Source organism: Bufo gargarizans, chromosome 7 (genome assembly GCF_014858855.1).
Source record: "Bufo gargarizans isolate SCDJY-AF-19 chromosome 7, ASM1485885v1, whole genome shotgun sequence".
Classification (NCBI taxonomy): domain Eukaryota; kingdom Metazoa; phylum Chordata; class Amphibia; order Anura; family Bufonidae; genus Bufo; species Bufo gargarizans.
Genome location: NC_058086.1, coordinates 90,743,545 through 90,764,492, shown reverse-complemented (window position 1 = coordinate 90,764,492; position 20,948 = coordinate 90,743,545). Strand labels below are relative to the sequence as shown.

Sequence of the window (20,948 nt, the reverse complement as noted above, 5' to 3'; positions counted from 1 at the left end):
TACATGACAAACTACTATGAGGTATTTCTGACATAGCTGAGTGGTTAAAGTCCTTGTCTCTAATGTAGAAGGTTGTGATTTAAAATACCAACAGAAACTTTTCAGACATATAGACTAAATTAAGTTTAAATACACTGGGTGTCCCCAAGCACTGACTGCATATATGGACATAGCTATTATGGAGACAGAGCAGGGACTCCTAAGCCGAACTAGAGTCCCAACACCCTCCCCTCTTCAGAGCAGCGAGTGCCTGGTTTAATGCTCGGGTTCTCCATTGACTTCCATTCTACTTGAGCACCAGAGCACATGAGCACTTTGGTGGTCGACCAACACTATTACTTAGTGCAGGCATGGTCAACATGCGGCCCTCCAGCTCATCCATCACTATTTATCCAGCAAAATGACAGACATCTAAGCATTTCTCAATTTTGTTATTGAAGCCTTTCCTCCTATACACCAAAACTTAGACCATAAACCATCTTTGGTGCAGATTTACAGTATATAGGGGGTTATTTTATTATGTGCACAGAACTAGTATATAGACAATAAGAAAGACCTACTTAAAATGTCCTCTCCACCACAGTTATTGACTGCCCTGAGGAACTACATACCATCACCGAATAGCTGCAGGATTGCCAGGTCAATCTGTCTTTTCCATCCAGAGTCCTTTTGGATAGCAATGCCATAACCAGTGGATGCAAAGACCTTGCCGCTACCAATGGTCACTAGTTTACAGCCTTCATCCCGCCCTGCCATGTAGTTCAGCACAGCAGCATCATAAATAAAGGCGTCCAGTTTACTATAATATGAGCAAAGACATGAAAATGTCATTAAGAATGTTCCGTTATAGATTTACTAGAAGGCAATCTTCTCTTGCTGAAATAATGTTATCATTTATTTAAAGGTAATTGATAAAAACGTCAGCAACCTTACATAAATGATGCACATATTTATATGGTGGTGTATGTACAATTTACCTTGTGACCTGGACTGACTAATACTTTTTTATGTACAAAATTCAGAATAAGACTCACTGTTTAATAGAAAAGTCTTCAGGTTCACAATATGTTTAATCAGTGGATCTTTGGTTTAAATACAGAACATTACAGCTGAACCACCAAGGCTCTGTGCTGCTGGCCGAGCAGAATCTATGCTCCTGTATTCGGCATAGGCAGCCTAATAGCTGCAATGCTATTGATTTTAATGGCTACAGCGTCCTGCAACAGACGCATAATCCACTGATTATATCGAAGTGCAGGGAGGAAGAAATCAGAGAGCTTACACAGTAAAACTAATCAGAGCTTTGATGAAATGCTTAGTCTGGCACATTATTGTGGTCTACCATATACTAAACACAACTTACCCAGTTTTTAAAGACAAAAGGGCATCTTGCACTGATCGCTGGTTAAATTTCACCATATAAGTATGCATTTCGAGGTAGTTGTTACGAATATTTCTTTCTGTGCTGCCATTCGGGACAGTGCCAAATCGGAAGGCGGGAGAGAAATCATTGGGTCTTTGAAACTATAATAAAATTAGAAAAGTTGAGTCCATATCTGTAGGATTAAAACTGACACAGAAAAAAGTTACTCCACTTTCCATATTCATATTGATAGAAGAAAATGACCTCTATACGTGGCTTGCGTAACAACAAGTAGGGTGGACACGGTTTGGCCAGGCTGTGGTGACCAAACATGGATTACTGCTAATTGCCAGAGTGTACCTTTACTTATCTGGACCTGTCACCTCTCCAGACATGTCTCTTTTAGCAACCTCTTGCATCTCCCATGTAATACCAAGTCTTGAGCATCTATTCTTATGATTCTATAATGTGTTGATCACTTATCATTCCTTCTACAAGTTCTGAATGAATTTCTAGCAGTTTGCCATGAAGGTCAGGCAGGGTGTTAACACTTGGTGGTGTGTTTCTGCACAGTCTGATATTATCCAATCAGTAATGCCAGTGGGAGGGACACACCACTAACTGGTAACACCCAACTGGATCTTCATTGCAAATGTCTAGCAATTCATTCATAGCTGCTAGTAAAGAATAATAGCGGAATGGTACAATATAGAATCATAGGAAAAGATGCTCTAGAACTGGTATTACATGGGGGATGTAAATCGTTCCTAAAACAGAACTGTCAGGAGAGGTGACTGGCCCCCCTTTAATTCACAAGTAAAGGTACAGCAATTAGCAGTATTCCACATCCACATCTTTCTGTTCAATCCCCAACACAAATGGTGAAGTTAGTTAAAATATCTGTACCAAATCCATATTTTGGCCCAATATTTCAGGTACATTTGCATTTATATCCACATGTTCCTGGGAGGCTGGAGAGACAGAGGTGCGCTATCTGTAAGTGAAAGTCTTCTCGGCTGACGGGTGTAATGTATACTTTTTAATACACTACGGCGTGCAATAAATACAATCCAGTGTTACTTGTCTGCTATGTAAGAAATCCAAAAATGTTGAGAATTCGTAGATACCGCTTGTCCCTGTCAGACAAAGACATTGCCTATAATTAGGACATATTTTTTAGTTTGAAATTCATGAACATAAACGATTGATAAAGTTCATTTATTAGCAGGGCTATATGGATGACCTCATTTCTATTAAAATATGTTTAGTTTTTTGCCTTTTTATTGTGAATTCTATCTTTCAAGTCTATTGTCTAAAATTAGACCATGGTTATTAGTTGTATAAATGCATTATTCATTAAAACAGCCAAACTACAGCTTTCCACCAAAGCATGAAATTCTGCTGAAATTAAATTAGGATTTCATTAAAGATAACATTCCCACAATCGTTTGCTCATGAAGTGAAGAATAATTGGTTCAGAGAGTCCTTTACTGGCAATAAATCTGGTCATTTTTGAGAGGTTGCTAAATGTTAAACTACGTGTTTTATGGGAGATCCAGTCAATTCCTTCCCCATACAATCAAAGTGTGAAAGGTTTCATTTACTGATTCACGCTCCAATAAGACTCAATATGGTATTGGCACTGTGCAGACGGATAAAACTTCTGGGTGATTGATAGTTTGCCATATATCCATGAGTCAAGACAAAAAAGTCAAGCTATACAGATAGAACAGTCATGATGGAAACCTCCACTGCAAAGTCATAGAAACGGAAGGATATGTACCAGAGAGGCAGATGTCTATAATTGTTTACCTAGTCTAGAGGCCCACATGAGATGTACCCCAATGATTACCACAAATAGAGCTCTGGATGGTGACCTGAAGCAGTCGGCACTTAAATATTAAATAACACCCCCACCCCAAAAAATGTATGCCTGAAGAAGAACGTTTACCTCCCATTATGTAGAATAATTTTCAAGCCACTATCCATATTATTCAGCTACAACTGATCTGTGAAAAGTATTACTGGCTGTGACTTGACTGAAATAGTCCAAATGTGTCTGAATAGTACTTTTATACAGTGACTGAATGATCTTATACGGTGAGTGAATGCGCTGATCATCGGGGGTGGCACAGGCCCTAGATATGTTCTACCTTTCCTTCCACACTGGACTCACCAATAATGAAGTACAATATTCTCAAAATAAAACTTAAAAAAAAGAATAGTTTTTCATAACAAACCACTCAATGTACATACACTTACACACATACAGTTATCCAAGTACATGCACAGTTATATGTACACACATTTTCTAGCTGGATTTTCTTTCTGCATAGTTGAATAGTCACTACAGCTACAACATCCCATACACAACTGCTCATGTATTTCAGTTCTGTCACTAATGCCCCCCCCCCCTCCCAGATATTGGAGAACATAGTAGGCACTATGGGATTACTATGGCACTATTGGAATAGTAGGTAGGTTTGGCAATAGGACCTACCATTCCACACCCCTATTCCAGTACAGCTATTCCCTCTAGCCTGAGGAGATCCCAGGTGTGGCTACTGGGATTGTTGCTGGGGAATAAATATAGGCCTCAGAACCTCAGTCAGTGTCAGAGCATGCTGGCTATCTGACCGTGTGACTGTACCATGCCTGATCCTACTGACAAGCTGAAAGCATAGTTGAGAGAGAGAAGTTCTCCGTATGGGCAGGTGTTTTTGTTGGTGTTTGTTATGCTTCACGTGCTGTGGCTTCACCCTAAATTATGGTTAACTTGAATGCCCTGTATTCTGCTGGATAATGCTTATGAGGAACAAATAAACATTGTTTGGACTTTTTAACCTGTAGTCTGTAGTATGATAATATGTCAATGTCGCACCCACCACAAGTATATATATATACAATTGCAAGAAAAAGTATGTGAACCCTTTGGAATGATATGGATTTCTGCACAATCTGGTCATAAAATGTGATCTGATCTTCATCTAAGTCACAACAATAGACAATCAAAGTCTGCCTAAACTAATAACACACAAAGAATTAAATGTTACCATGTTTTTATTGAACAAACCATGTAAAAATTCACAGTGCAGGTGGAAAAAGCATGTGAACCCTTGGAATAAATAACTGGTTGAACCTCCTTTGACAGCAATAACTTCAACCAAACGTTTCCTGTAGTTGCAGATCAGACGTGCACAACGGTCAGGAGTAATTCTTGACCATTCCTCTTTACAGAACTGTTTCAGTTCAGCAATATTCTTGGGATGTCTGGTGTTAATCGCTTTCTTGAGGTCATGCCACAGCATCTCAATCGGGTCGAGGTCAGGACTCTGACTGGGCAACTCCAGAAGGCGTATTTTCTTCTGTTTAAGCCATTCTGTTGTTGATTTACTTCTATGCTTTGGGTTGTTGTCCTGTTGCAACACCCATCTTCTGTTGAGCTTCAGCTGGTGGACAGATGGCCATAAGTTCTCCTTCAAAATGTCTTGATAAACTTGGGAATTAATTTTTCCTTCGATGATAGCAATCCGTCCAGGCCCTGACGCAGTAAAGCAGCCCCAAATCATGATACCCCCACCACCAGACTTTTTTTTTAATTAACTTTATTATAGTTCAAGTATGAACAATCAGTGTTATAAAGACTTCACAGTTGTGATGAGCTTATAATGTTGGTGTGCTGTGCCTCTTTTTCTCCACACATAGTGTTGTGTGTTTCTTCCGAACAACTCAACTTTGGTTTCATCTGTCCACAGAATATTTTGCCAGTACTGCTGTGGAACATCCAGGTGCTCTTGTGCAAACTGTAAACATGCAGCAACGTATTTTTTGGACAGCCTGTGGCTTCCTCTGTGGTATCCTCCCATGAAATCCATTCTTGTTTAGTGTTTTACTTATCGTAGATTCGCTAACAGGGATGTTAGCATATGCCAGAGACTTTTGTAAGTCTTTAGCTGACACTCTAGGATTCTTCTTTATCTCATTGAGCAGTCTGCGCTGTGCTCTAGCCGTCATCTTTACAGGACGGCCACTCCTAGGGAGAGTAGCAGCAGTGCTGAACTTTCTCCATTTATGGACAATTTGTCTTACCGTGGACTGATAAACAGCAAGGCTTTTGGAGATACTTTTATAACCCTTTCCAGCTTTATGCAAGTCAACAATTCTTAATCGTAGGTCTTCTGAGAGCTCTTTTATGTGAGGCATCATTCACATCAGGCAATGCTTCTTGCGAAAAGCAAACCCAGAACTGGTGTGTGTTTTTTATAGGGCAGCTGTAAACAACACCTTCAATCTCATCTCATTGATTGGACTCCAGTTGGTTGACACCTCACTTCAATTAGCTCTTGGAGATGTCATTAGTCTAGGGGTTCACATACTTTTTCCACCTGTACTGTGAATGTTTATATGGTGTGTTCAATAAAAACATGGTAACATTTAATTCTTTGTGTGTTATTAGTTTAAGCAGACTGTGATTGTCTATTGTTGTGACTTAGATGAAGACCAGATCACATTTTATGACCAATTTGTACAGAAATCCATATAATTCCAAAGGGTTCACATACTTTTTCTTGCAACTGTATATATATACAGTACAGACCAAAAGTTTGGACACACCTCATTCAAAGAGTTTTCTTTATTTCCATGACTATGAAAATTGTAGATTCACACTGAAGGCATCAAAGATATGAATTAACACATGTGGAATTATATACATAACAAAAAAGTGTGAAACAACTAAAAATATGTCATATTCTAGGTTCTTCAAAGTAGCCACCATTTGCTTTAAATACTGCTTTGCACACTCTTGGCATTCTCTTGTTGAGCTTCATGAGGTAGTCACTTGAAATGGTTTTCACTTCACAGGTGTGCCCTGTCAGGTTTAATAAGTGGGATTTCTTGCCTTATAAATGGGGTTGGGACCATCAGTTGTGGAGAAGTCAGGTGGATACGCAGCTGATAGTCCTACTGAATAGACTGTTAGAATTTGTATTATGGCAAACAAAAAGCAGCTAAGTAAAGAAAAATGAGTGGCCGTCATTACTTTAAGAAATGAAGGTCAGTCAGTCCGAAAAATTGGGAAAACTTTGAAAGTGTCCCCAACTGCAGTCACAAAAACCATCAAGCGCTACAAAGAAACTGGCTTACATGCGGACCGCCCCAGGAAAGGAAGACCAAGATTCACCTCTGCTGCGGAGGATAAGTTCATCCGAGTCACCAGCCTCAGAAATCGCAGGTTAACAGCAGCTCAGATTAGAGACCAGGTCAATGCCACACAGAGTTCTAGCAGCAGACACATCTCTAGAACAACTGTTAAGAGGAGACTGTGTGAATCAGGCCTTCATGGTAGAATATCTGCTAGGAAACCACTGCTAAGGACAGGCAACAAGCAGAAGAGACTTTTTTGGGCTAAAGAACACAAGGAATGGACATTCGACCAGTGGGAATCTGTGCTTTGGTCTGATGAGTCCAAATTTGAGATCTTTGGTTCCAATCACCGTGTCTTTGTGCGACGCAGAAAAGGTGAACGGATGGACTCTACATGCCTGGTTCCCACCGTGAAGCATGGAGGAGGAGGTGTGATAGTGTGGGGGTGCTTTGCTGGTGACACTGTTGGGAAATTATTCAAAATTGAAGGCATACTGAACCAGTATGGTTACCACAGCATCTTGCAGTGGCATGCTATTCCATCCGGTTTGCGTTTAGTTGGATCATCATTTATTTTTCAACAGGACAATGACCCCAAACACACCTCCAGGCTGTGTAAGGGTTATTTGACCATGAAGGAGAGTGATGGGGTGCTGCGCCAGATGACCTGGCCTCCACAGTCACCGGACCTGAACCCAATTTAGATGGTTTGGGGTGAGCTGGACCGCAGAGTGAAGGCAAAAGGGCCAACAAGTGCTAAGCATCTCTGGGAACTCCTTCAAGACTGTTGGAAGACCATTTCAGGTGACTACCTCTTGAAGCTCATCAAGAGAATGCCAAGAGTGTGCAAAGCAGTAATCAAAGCAAACGGTGACTACTTTGAAGAACCTTTTTGTTATGTATATAATTCCACATGTGTTAATTCATAGTTTTGATGCCTTCAGTGTGAATCTACAATTTTCATAGTCATGAAAATAAAGAAAACTCTTTGAATGAGAAGGTGTGTCCAAACTTTTGGTCTGTACTGTATATATATATATATATATATATAAAATCACAAATATTGCAGCAGCACAGTCAGACGTTGTGCACTGGGTGCAATTCCTCACAGAGGCTCGGCCCTCCTCCAATATATATACACACTCGCCTAAAGAATTATTAGGAACACCATACTAATACGGTGTTGGACCCCCTTTTGCCTTCAGAACTGACTTAATTCTACGTGGCATTGATTCAACAAGGTGCTGATAGCATTCTTTGATAGGATAGCATCTTGCAATTGATGGAGATTTGAGGGATGCACATCCAGGGCACGAAGCTCCCGTTCCACCACATCCCAAAGATGCTGTATTGGGTCGAGATCTGGTGACTGTGGGGGCCATTTTAGTACAGTGAACTCATTGTCATGTTCAAGAAACCAATTTGAAATGATTCGAGCTTTGTGACATGGTGCATTATCCTGCTGGAAGTAGCCATCAGAGGATGGGTACATGGTGGTCATGAAGGGATGGACATGGTCAGAAACAAGGCTCAGGTAGCCCGTGGCATATAAACGATGGCCAATTGGCACTAAGGGGCCTAAAGTGTGCCCAGAAAACATACCCCACACCATTACACCACCACCACCAGCCTGCACAGTGGTAACAAGGCATGATGGATACATGTTCTCATTCTGTTTACCCCAAATTCGGACTCTACCATTTGAAAGTCTCAACAGAAATCGAGACTCAGACCAGGCAACATTTTTCCAGTGTTCAACAGTCCAATTTTGGTGAGCTCGTGCAAATTGTAGCCTCTTTTTCCTATTTGTAGTGGAGATGAGTGGTACCCGGTGGGGTCTTCTGCTGTTGTAGCCCACCTTTCTTTCCCATTCTGACATTCAGTTTGGAGTTCAGGAGATTGTCTTGACCAGGACCACAACCCTACGTGCATTGAAGCAACTGCCATGTGATTGGTTGACTAGATAATCACATTAATGATAACTAGAACAGGTGTTCCTAATAATTCTTTAGGTGAGTGTATATATATTCCCTGTTGTTTTTACAAACTATACTTTTATGAGCTGCTGAATCCTCAGTTGTCTACTGTACCTCACTAGTGCTGTACTTTAGCAATGGGGATGCACACTACACATCCTATTATATGTAGGACAAGAAGATAAGAATAATCAGCCTATAATGGCTCCCTTCTCCTAAAGATATATGTTCTATGTAAAATGCCCTCAAAAGAGAAGGGGGCACTGCCTCTGACTGGAGAAGAAAAAGTTCAGTCTCCAGAAGAGTCAAAGGTTCTTTACTGTAAGAACTGTGAATCTGTGGAATAGACTTCCTCAAGATGTGGTCAGAACAGCGGCAATGGATAGTTTTAAAAGGGTTTAGATGAATTCATAAACGTAAATGACATTAATGCTTATGAAAATGTGTAGAAATCTGAGTCTCACTTCCTTCTGGGATTCACATTCCCACCTATGCCTTGTTTGAACCTGATGGACTTGTGTCTTTTTTTAACCCTATTAATTATGTAACTATGTAAGTTTTATGTCGCAGATCTGGACATATTGACTGCATGGGTTCAGTCTATGCATCAGCCAGGCCATCTATTTAAGTTTACCCTGTTTTAGACAGGATTAGTAAATTTACCTCGACTGTTATTGCATTTTCCAAAAGAGAAGGCCCTGGTGTGTGGATTTCAGGTGCCGTTATCCATCACTTTGCCTGCTTGTCTAGATTGCTGCTTTGTGTCACATAAAATCTTGTTCTCCTCCAAAAGCTTTTACGCAGCTCTCGATGGCAGAGCACAGCCATTGTTACAGGTGCACAAGATCAATCTCTTTTCAGCTTTTCTAAAACTACATTGTACATGACTCCTTTTAGTTCACAAAAACAATTTCTTTCATAAATCTTGGTGATGGGCATTGATACCACCAGATGTCATTTCAAGTACCTAAAGCTCATAGCCTTGTCCATATGAAACAGAAAAAAACTAAATATTTGCCAGAGGCAATATTTTCTAAAGCCATAATAACGAATAAAGTGCAATCACGGAAGGCGCAGTTTAAACCTTCGCTATAAGGTCACTGTCATAGACCAAACTGAGAATGTTCTGTGCCTGCTAGAGACTGATTAGTAGTTTAGAGATGTGCTTGAGATGAAGGCTTTGGAGAGAGCTATTGTTAAGCGCCTGGAAGTACAATTTACATAATGAAGTAGCTAAAAGCATCTGTTGATTGGCCAGAATAAAGCTTTGATTCTGACTGGCTACAATTTAGGTGACATGCTGACTCTGTGCCTTTGCAGCATTGTCTCATGGGAGAATTGTGGACTAAGACTTCTTATCATTTTGTGATGCACTTATCCTAGTGGAAAAAAAACAATCCAGCATATGTTCTGGAATAAGATACTGAATCACAGCACTAAGGGAGTTGGGTGATCTACCGTATATTGACTAGGGTAAACAAGTCCTTTTATAAAGACACACCATGCCTGGTATTATATCCATCTGGCTGTAATATTTCTCATAATCTGAGTTATCTATTCAAAGCAGCTACAGCGAGGATTGGTATATTTAATACAGTGGATACTTGAAAATTACCGGTAACTAACTGATTAGTGTTGGAAATATAAAAATGTATATTGAGTCTTAATGGTCGGTCTGATTGGGAAGCCACAGAGAAGATGGATTCTGATAGCTGACCTCAGGGGTGAGCAGAGAAATCAGATGACCACTGTACAACATATTGGCCCCTTGCATGATGTGAATTATATGATCCATTTTGCATGATTATTGTGCAACTGTCATATTGAATGACTGTATTAGCAATACATGAGGGGGCACACTATATTACAAATGGAGTTCACTGGCAGTTCAAAACACACATACCCCAAAAAAAAAGAAAAAAAAGCCTGCATGAACCAAGAAAACCCCAATAAAGTGCACATCCAGTAAATATAAAACCAATACGTACATTGTATCAGACTATAATGACACACCGACATAATTAAAAATTGTATACAATATACCATGTGCTGATACAAAATAAGACTAGACACAATCACAGCTCCCACCAAAAGCCACAAATAGGAAGCCAGACTTTACCGGCGATACACGTCATCTCTTCACCCAGACCCATCTGGATAGTCCAGAGTTTATATCAGATATTTTATTCAGGTATTAGGTGCTCTGATGTCACATTATCATCTACTATTTATTTATTGTGCATTTTAGGCTGCATCTTTGCCTTATTTCATGGGTCGTTGCTACTCTGGACTATATACATTGTGCCCATATTTGTGGCTTTTGGTGGGAGTAGGGATGAGCGAACTCGAACTGTATAGTTCGGGTTCGTACCGAATTTTGGGGTGTCCGTGACACGGACCCGAACCCGGACATTTTCGTAAAAGTCCGGGTTCGGGTTCGGTGTTCGTCGCTTTCTTGGCGCTTTTGTGACGCTTTCTTGGCGCTTTTTGAAAGGCTGCAAAGCAGCCAATCAACAAGCGTCATACTACTTGCCCCAAGAGGCCATCACAGCCATGCCTACTATTGGCATGGCTGTGATTGGCCAGAGCACCATGTGACCCAGCCTCTATTTAAGCTGGAGTCACATAGCGCCGCCCGTCACTCTGCTCTGATTAGCGTAGGGAGAGGTTGCGGCTGCGACAGTAGGGCGAGATTAGGCAGATTAACTCCTCCAAAGGACTTGATTAACTGATCGATCTGCAGCTGTGGATCATTGAGCTGCTGATCCTCAATTGCTCACTGTTTTTAGGCTGCCCAGACCGTTTGTCAGTCACATTTTTCTGGGGTGATCGGCGGCCATTTTGTGTCTTGTGGTGCGCCAGCACAAGCTGCGACCAAGTGCATTTAACCCTCAATGGTGTGGTTGTTTTTTGGCTAAAGCCTACATCAGGGTGAAGCTGTCACACCAAGTGCATTTAACCAGCAATAGTCTGTTCATTTTTTGGCCATATACAAAATCAGGGGCAAGCTGCGCCTGTCACCAAGTGCATTTAACCCTCAATGGTGTGGTTGTTTTTTGGCTAAAGCCTACATCAGGGTGAAGCTGTCACACCAAGTGCATTTAACCAGCAATAGTCTGTTCATTTTTTGGCCATATACAAAATCAGGGGCAAGCTGCGCCTGTCACCAAGTGCATTTAACCCTCAATGGTGTGGTTGTTTTTTGGCTAAAGCCTACATCAGGGTGAAGCTGTCACACCAAGTGCATTTAACCAGCAATAGTCTGTTCATTTTTTGGCCATATACAAAATCAGGGGCAAGCTGCGCCTGTCACCAAGTGCATTTAACCCTCAATGGTGTGGTTGTTTTTTGGCTAAAGCCTACATCAGGGTGAAGCTGTCACACCAAGTGCATTTAACCAGCAATAGTCTGTTCATTTTTTGGCCATATACAAAATCAGGGGCAAGCTGCGCCTGTCACCAAGTGCATTTAACCCTCAATGGTGTGGTTGTTTTCTGGCTAAAGCCTACATCAGGGTGAAGCTGTCACACCAAGTGCATTTAACCAGCAATAGTCTGTTTATTTTTTGGCCATATACTACATCAGGGGCAAGCTGCGCCCGTCACCAAGTGCATTTAACCCTCAGTAGTGTGGTTGGTCAAGCTGTGACACCAAGTGCATTTAACCAGCAATAGTCTGTTCATTTTTTGGCCATATACTACATCAGGGGCAAGCTGCGCCCGTCACCAAGTGCATTTAACCAGCAATAGTGTGGTTATTTTTTGGCCATATCCCAGTCTAATTCTGTCACTAAATCCATACCGGTCACCCAGCGCCTAAATACTAGGCCTCAAATTTATATCCCGCTAAATCTCTCGTTACCGCTGTCCTGTTGTGGCTGGGAAAGTTATTTAGTGTCCGTCAAAGCACATTTTTTGTTCTGGGTTGAAGTACAATTCCCAATTTAGCAATTTCATAATTTAGTGGTTTCTGCTATATCAGAGCTATTTGAAATCTATCCCTAAAAGGGTATATAATATTCAAGGTGCACATTGGGTCATTCAGAATAACTTCACACACACCCGCTACTGTGTATTTCCAAGTCTAATTCTGTCACTAAACCCATACCTGTCACCCAGCGCCTAAATACTAGGCCTCAAATTTATATCCTGCTAAATCTCTCGTTACCGCTGTACTGTTGTTGCTTGGAAAGATATTTAGTGTCCGTCAAAGCACATTTTTTGTTCTGGGTTGAAGTACAATTCCCAATTTAGCAATTTCATAATTTAGTGGTTTCTGCTATATCAGAGCTATTTGAAATCTATCCCTAAAAGGGTATATAATATTCAAGGTGCACATTGGGTCATTCAGAATAACTTCACACACACCCGCTACTGTGTATTTTCAAGTCTAATTCTGTCACTAAACCCATACCTGTCACCCAGCGCCTAAATACTAGGCCTCAAATTTATATCCTGCTAAATCTCTCGTTACCGCTGTCCTGTTGTAGCTGGGAAAGTTATTTAGTGTCCGTCAAAGCACATTTTTTCTTCTGGGTTGAAATACAATTCCCAATTTAGCAATTTCATAATTTAGTGGTTTCTGCTATATCAGAGCTATTTGAAATCTATCCCTAAAAGGGTAGATCATATTGAAGGTGCACATAGGGTCATTCAGAATAACTTCACACACACCCGCTACTGTGTATTTCCAAGTCTAATTCTGTCACTAAACCCATACCTGTCACCCAGCGCCTAAATACTAGGCCTCAAATTTATATCCCGCTAAATCTCTCGTTACCGCTGTCCTGTTGTAGCTGGGAAAGTTATTTAGTGTCCGTCAAAGCACATTTTTTGTTCTGGGTTGAAGTACAATTCCCAATTTAGCAATTTCATAATTTAGTGGTTTCTGCTATATCAGAGCTATTTGAAATCTATCCCTAAAAGGGTATATAATATTCAAGGTGCACATTGGGTCATTCAGAATAACTTCACACACACCCGCTACTGTGTATTTCCAAGTCTAATTCTGTCACTAAACCCATACCTGTAACCCAGCGCCTAAATACTAGGCCTCAAATTTATATCCTGCTAAATCTCTCGTTACCGCTGTACTGTTGTTGCTTGGAAAGATATTTAGTGTCCGTCAAAGCACATTTTTTGTTCTGGGTTGAAGTACAATTCCCAATTTAGCAATTTCATAATTTAGTGGTTTCTGCTATATCAGAGCTATTTGAAATCTATCCCTAAAAGGGTATATAATATTCAAGGTGCACATTGGGTCATTCAGAATAACTTCACACACACCCGCTACTGTGTATTTTCAAGTCTAATTCTGTCACTAAACCCATACCTGTCACCCAGCGCCTAAATACTAGGCCTCAAATTTATATCCTGCTAAATCTCTCGTTACCGCTGTCCTGTTGTAGCTGGGAAAGTTATTTAGTGTCCGTCAAAGCACATTTTTTCTTCTGGGTTGAAATACAATTCCCAATTTAGCAATTTCATAATTTAGTGGTTTCTGCTATATCAGAGCTATTTGAAATCTATCCCTAAAAGGGTAGATCATATTGAAGGTGCACATAGGGTCATTCAGAATAACTTCACACACACCCGCTACTGTGTATTTCCAAGTCTAATTCTGTCACTAAACCCATACCTGTCACCCAGCGCCTAAATACTAGGCCTCAAATTTATATCCCGCTAAATCTCTCGTTACCGCTGTCCTGTTGTAGCTGGGAAAGTTATTTAGTGTCCGTCAAAGCACATTTTTTGTTCTGGGTTGAAGTACAATTCCCAATTTAGCAATTTCATAATTTAGTGGTTTCTGCTATATCAGAGCTATTTGAAATCTATCCCTAAAAGGGTATATAATATTCAAGGTGCACATTGGGTCATTCAGAATAACTTCACACACACCCGCTACTGTGTATTTCCAAGTCTAATTCTGTCACTAAACCCATACCTGTCACCCAGCGCCTAAATACTAGGCCTCAAATTTATATCCTGCTAAATCTCTCGTTACCGCTGTACTGTTGTTGCTTGGAAAGATATTTAGTGTCCGTCAAAGCACATTTTTTGTTCTGGGTTGAAGTACAATTCCCAATTTAGCAATTTCATAATTTAGTGGTTTCTGCTATATCAGAGCTATTTGAAATCTATCCCTAAAAGGGTATATAATATTCAAGGTGCACATTGGGTCATTCAGAATAACTTCACACACACCCGCTACTGTGTATTTTCAAGTCTAATTCTGTCACTAAACCCATACCTGTCACCCAGCGCCTAAATACTAGGCCTCAAATTTATATCCTGCTAAATCTCTCGTTACCGCTGTACTGTTGTTGCTGGGCAACATATTTAGTGTCCGTCAAAGCACATTTTTTGTTCTGGGTTGAAATACAATTCCCAATTTAGCAATTTCATAATTTAGTGGTTTCTGCTATATCAGAGCTATTTGAAATCTATCCCTAAAAGGGTATATAATATTCAAGGTGCACATTGGGTCATTCAGAATAACTTCACACACACCCGCTACTGTGTATTTCCAAGTCTAATTCTGTCACTAAACCCATACCTGTCACCCAGCGCCTAAATACTAGGCCTCAAATTTATATCCTGCTAAATCTCTCGTTACCGCTGTCCTGTTGTTGCTTGGAAAGATATTTAGTGTCCGTCAAAGCACATTTTTTGTTCTGGGTTGAAGTACAATTCCCAATTTAGCAATTTCATAATTTAGTGGTTTCTGCTATATCAGAGCTATTTGAAATCTATCCCTAAAAGGGTATATAATATTCAAGGTGCACATTGGGTCATTCAGAATAACTTCACACACACCCGCTACTGTGTATTTTCAAGTCTAATTCTGTCACTAAACCCATACCTGTCACCCAGCGCCTAAATACTAGGCCTCAAATTTATATCCTGCTAAATCTCTCGTTACCGCTGTACTGTTGTTGCTGGGCAACATATTTAGTGTCCGTCAAAGCACATTTTTTGTTCTGGGTTGAAATACAATTCCCAATTTAGCAATTTCATAATTTAGTGGTTTCTGCTATATCAGAGCTATTTGAAATCTATCCCTAAAAGGGTATATAATATTCAAGGTGCACATTGGGTCATTCAGAATAACTTCACACACACCCGCTACTGTGTATTTCCAAGTCTAATTCTGTCACTAAACCCATACCTGTCACCCAGCGCCTAAATACTAGGCCTCAAATTTATATCCTGCTAAATCTCTCGTTACCGCTGTACTGTTGTTGCTGGGCAAGATATTTAGTGTCCGTCAAAGCACATTTTTTGTTCTGGGTTGAAATACAATTCCCAATTTAGCAATTTCATAATTTAGTGGTTCCTGCTATATCAGAGCTATTTGAAATCTATCCCAAAAAGGGTATATAATATTCAAGGTGCACATAGGGTCATTCAGAATAACTTCACACACACGCTTCTGTGCATTTCCAAGTCTAATTCTGTCACTAAATCCATACCGGTCACCCAGCGCCTAAATACTAGGCCTCAAATTTATATCCCGCTGAATTTGAATACAATACATTGGGCCAAATAATATATTTGTTGTTGTGGTGAACCATAACAATGAGAAAAACATCTAGTAAGGGACGCGGACGTGGACATGGTCGTGGTGGTGTTAGTGGACCCTCTGGTGCTGGGAGAGGACGTGGCCGTTCTGCCACATCCACACGTCCTAGTGTACCAACTACCTCAGGTCCCAGTAGCCGCCAGAATTTACAGCGATATATGGTGGGGCCCAATGCCGTTCTAAGGATGGTAAGGCCTGAGCAGGTACAGGCATTAGTCAATTGGGTGGCCGACAGTGGATCCAGCACGTTCACATTATCTCCCACCCAGTCTTCTGCAGAAAGCGCACAGATGGCGCCTGAAAACCAACCCCATCAGTCTGTCACATCACCCCCATGCATACCAGGGAAACTGTCTCAGCCTCAAGTTATGCAGCAGTCTCTTATGCTGTTTGAAGACTCGCTGGCAGGGTTTCCCAAGGGCATCCACCTAGCCCTTCCCCAGCGGTGAAAGACATAGAATGCACTGACGCACAACCACTTATGTTTCCTGATGATGAGGACATGGGAATACCACCTCAGCATGTCTCTGATGATGACGAAACACAGGTGCCAACTGCTGCGTCTTTCTGCAGTGTGCAGACTGAACAGGAGGTCAGGGATCAAGACTGGGTGGAAGACGATGCAGGGGACGATGAGGTCCTAGACCCCACATGGAATGAAGGTCGTGCCACTGACTTTCACAGTTCGGAGGAAGAGGCAGTGGTGAGACCGAGCCAACAGCGTAGCAAAAGAGGGAGCAGTGGGCAAAAGCAGAACACCCGCCGCCAAGAGACTCCGCCTGCTACTGACCGCCGCCATCTGGGACCGAGCACCCCAAAGGCAGCTTCAAGGAGTTCCCTGGCATGGCACTTCTTCAAACAATGTGCTGACGACAAGACCCGAGTGGTTTGCACGCTGTGCCATCAGAGCCTGAAGCGAGGCATTAACGTTCTGAACCTGAGCACAACCTGCATGACCAGGCACCTGCATGCAAAGCATGAACTGCAGTGGAGTAAACACCTTAAAACCAAGGAAGTCACTCAGGCTCCCCCTGCTACCTCTTCTGCTGCTGCCGCCTCGGCCTATTCTGCTGCTGCCGCCTCGGCCTCTTCCTCCGCCTCTGGAGGAACGTTGGCACCTGCCGCCCAGCAAACAGGGGATGTACCACCAACACCACCACCACCACCTCCGTCACCAAGCGTCTCAACCATGTCACACGCCAGCGTTCAGCTCTCCATCTCACAAACATTTGATAGAAAGCGTAAATTCCCACCTAGCCACCCTCGATCCCTGGCCCTGAATGCCAGCATTTCTAAACTACTGGCCTATGAAATGCTGTCATTTAGGCTGGTGGACACAGACAGCTTCAAACAGCTCATGTCGCTTGCTGTCCCACAGTATGTTGTTCCCAGCCGGCACTACTTCTCCAAGAGAGCCGTGCCTTCCCTGCACAACCAAGTATCCGATAAAATCAAGTGTGCACTGCGCAACGCCATCTGTAGCAAGGTCCACCTAACCACAGATACGTGGACCAGTAAGCACGGCCAGGGACGCTATATCTCCCTAACTGCACACTGGGTAAATGTAGTGGCAGCTGGGCCCCAGGCGGAGAGCTGTTTGGCGCACGTCCTTCCGCCGCCAAGGATCGCAGGGCAACATTCTTTGCCTCCTGTTGCCACCTCCTCCTTCTCGGCTTCCTCCTCCTCTTCTTCCACCTGCTCATCCAGTCAGCCACACACCTTCACCACCAACTTCAGCACAGCCCGGGGTAAACGTCAGCAGGCCATTCTGAAACTCATATGTTTGGGGGACAGGCCCCACACCGCACAGGAGTTGTGGCGGGGTATTGAACAACAGACCGACGAGTGGTTGCTGCCGGTGAGCCTCAAGCCCGGCCTGGTGGTGTGTGATAATGGGCGAAATCTCGTTGCAGCTCTGGGACTAGCCAATTTGACGCACATCCCTTGCTTGGCGCATGTGCTGAATTTGGTGGTGCAGAAGTTCATTCACAACTACCCCGACATGTCAGAGCTGCTGCATAAAGTGCGGGCCGTCTGTTCGCGCTTCCGGCGTTCACATCCTGCCGCTGCTCGCCTGTCTGCGCTACAGCGTAACTTCGGCCTTCCCGCTCACCGCCTCATATGCGACGTGCCCACCAGGTGGAACTCCACCTTGCACATGCTGGACAGACTGTGCGAGCAGCAGCAGGCCATAGTGGAGTTTCAGCTGCAGCACGCACGGGTCAGTCGCACTACAGAACAGCACCACTTCACCACCAATGACTGGGCCTCCATGCGAGACCTGTGTGCCCTGTTGCGCTGTTTCGAGTACTCCACCAACATGGCCAGTGGCGATGACACCGTTATCAGCGTTACAATACCACTTCTATGTCTCCTTGAGAAAACACTTAGGGCGATGATGGAAGAGGAGGTGGCCCAGGAGGAGGAGGAGGAGGAGGAAGAGGGGTCATTTTTAGCACTTTCAGGCCAGTCTCTTCGAAGTGACTCAGAGGGAGGTTTTTGGCAACAGCAGAGGCCAGGTACAAATGTGGCCAGCCAGGGCCCACTACTGGAGGACGAGGAGGACGAGGATGAGGAGGAGGTGGAGGAGGATGAGGATGAAGCATGGTCACAGCGGGGTGGCACCCAACGCAGCTCGGGTCCATCACTGGTGCGTGGCTGGGGGGAAAGGCAGGACGATGACGATACGCCTCCCACAGAGGACAGCTTGTCCTTACCCCTGGGCAGCCTGGCACACATGAGCGACTACATGCTGCAGTGCCTGCGCAACGACAGCAGAGTTGCCCACATTTTAACCTGTGCGGACTACTGGGTTGCCACCCTGCTGGATCCACGCTACAAAGACAATGTGCCCACCTTACTTCCTGCACTGGAGCGTGATAGGAAGATGCGCGAGTACAAGCGCACGTTGGTAGACGCGCTACTGAGAGCATTCCCAAATGTCACAGGGGAACAAGTGGAAGCCCAAGGCCAAGGCAGAGGAGGAGCAAGAGGTCGCCAAGGCAGCTGTGTCACGGCCAGCTCCTCTGAGGGCAGGGTTAGCATGGCAGAGATGTGGAAAACTTTTGTCAACACGCCACAGCTAACTGCACCACCACCTGATACGCAACGTGTTAGCAGGAGGCAACATTTCACTAACATGGTGGAACAGTACGTGTGCACACCCCTCCACGTACTGACTGATGGTTCGGCCCCATTCAACTTCTGGGTCTCTAAATTGTCCACGTGGCCAGAGCTAGCCTTTTATGCCTTGGAGGTGCTGGCCTGCCCGGCAGCCAGCGTTTTGTCTGAACGTGTATTCAGCACGGCAGGGGGCGTCATTACAGACAAACGCAGCCGCCTGTCTACAGCCAATGTGGACAAGCTGACGTTCATAAAAATGAACCAGGCATGGATCCCACAGGACCTGTCCGTCCCTTGTCCAGATTAGACATTAACTACCTCCCCATAACCATATATTATTGGACTCCAGGGCACTTCCTCATTCAATCCTATTTTTATTTTCATTTTACCATTATATTGCAAGGCTACCCAAAGTTGAATGAACCTCTCCTCTGCCTGTGTGCTAGGCCTAAATATATGCCAATGGATTGTTGCAGTGGTGGCTGACGTGAAGCCTCATTCTCTGCTATGACATGCAGACTGATTCTCTGGTGACATGAAGCCAGATTGTCTGTTACGGGACCTCTCTCCTCTGCCTGGGTGCTGGGCCTGAATTTATGACAATGGACTGTTGCAGTGGTGGCTGACGTGAAGCCTGATTCTCTGCTATGACATGCAGACTGATTCTCTGCTGACATGAAGCCAGATCCTCTGTTGCGGGACCTCTCTCCTCTGCCTGGGTGCTGGGCCTAAATTTATGAAAATGGACTGTTGCAGTGGTGGGTGACGTGAAGCCTCATTCTCTGCTATGACATGCAGACTGATTCTCTGCTGACATGAAGCCAGATTGTCTGTTACGGGACCTCTCTCCTCTGCCTGGGTGCTGGGCCTAAATATCTGACAATGGACTGTTGCATTGGTGGCTGACGTGAAGCCTGATTCTCTGCTATGATATGAAGACTGATTCTCTGCTGACATGAAGCCAGATTGTCTGTTACGGGACCTCTCTCCTCTGCCTGTGTGCTAGGCCTAAATATATGCCAATGGATTGTTGCAGTGGTGGCTGACGTGAAGCCTGATTCTCTGCTATGACATGCAGACTAATTCTCTGCTGACATGAAGCCAGATTGTCTGTTACGGGACCTCTCTCCTCTGCCTGGGTGCTGGGCCTAAATTTATGACAATGGACTGTTGCAGTGGTGGCTGACGTGAAGCCTGATTCTCTGCTATGACATGCAGACTGATTCTCTGCTGACATGAAGCCAGATCCTCTGTTACGGGACCTCTCTCCTCTGCCTGGGTGCTGGGCCTAAATTTATGAAAATGGACTGTTGCAGTGGTGGGTGACGTGAAGCCTCATTCTCTGCTATGACATGCAGACTGATTCTCTGCTGACATGAAGCCAGATTGTCTGTTACGGGACCTCTCTCCTCTGCCTGGGTGCTGGGCCTGAATTTATGACAATGGACTGTTGCAGTGGTGGCTGACGTGAAGCCTGATTCTCTGCTATGACATGCAGACTAATTCTCTGCTGACATGAAGCCAGATTGTCTGTTACGGGACCTCTCTCCTCTGCCTGGGTGCTGGGCCTAAATTTATGAAAATGGACTCTTACAGTGGTGGGTGACGTGAAGCCTGATTCTCTGCTATGACATGAAGACTGATTCTCTGCTGACATGAAGCCAGATCCTCTGTTACGGGACCTCTCTCCTCTGCCTGGGTGCTGGGCCTAAATATCTGACAATGGACTGTTGCATTGGTGGCTGACGTGAAGCCTGATT

The 20,948-nt window shown here is 43.5% G+C and overlaps 1 protein-coding gene across 1 annotated transcript in view; it reads right to left on the bottom strand.

Moving 5' to 3' along the window:
• GRIN2B (glutamate ionotropic receptor NMDA type subunit 2B) overlaps nt 1–20,948 on the bottom strand; it is a 551,074-nt gene that overhangs the window by 16,881 nt on the left and 513,245 nt on the right. The window contains exons 9-10 of the mRNA XM_044301863.1: nt 1,364–1,524; nt 612–799 (exon numbers count right to left, since the gene is read on the bottom strand). Of these exons, the coding sequence (XP_044157798.1) occupies nt 612–799; nt 1,364–1,524 (349 nt within the window). The remainder of the gene's footprint in view (nt 1–611; nt 800–1,363; nt 1,525–20,948) is intronic.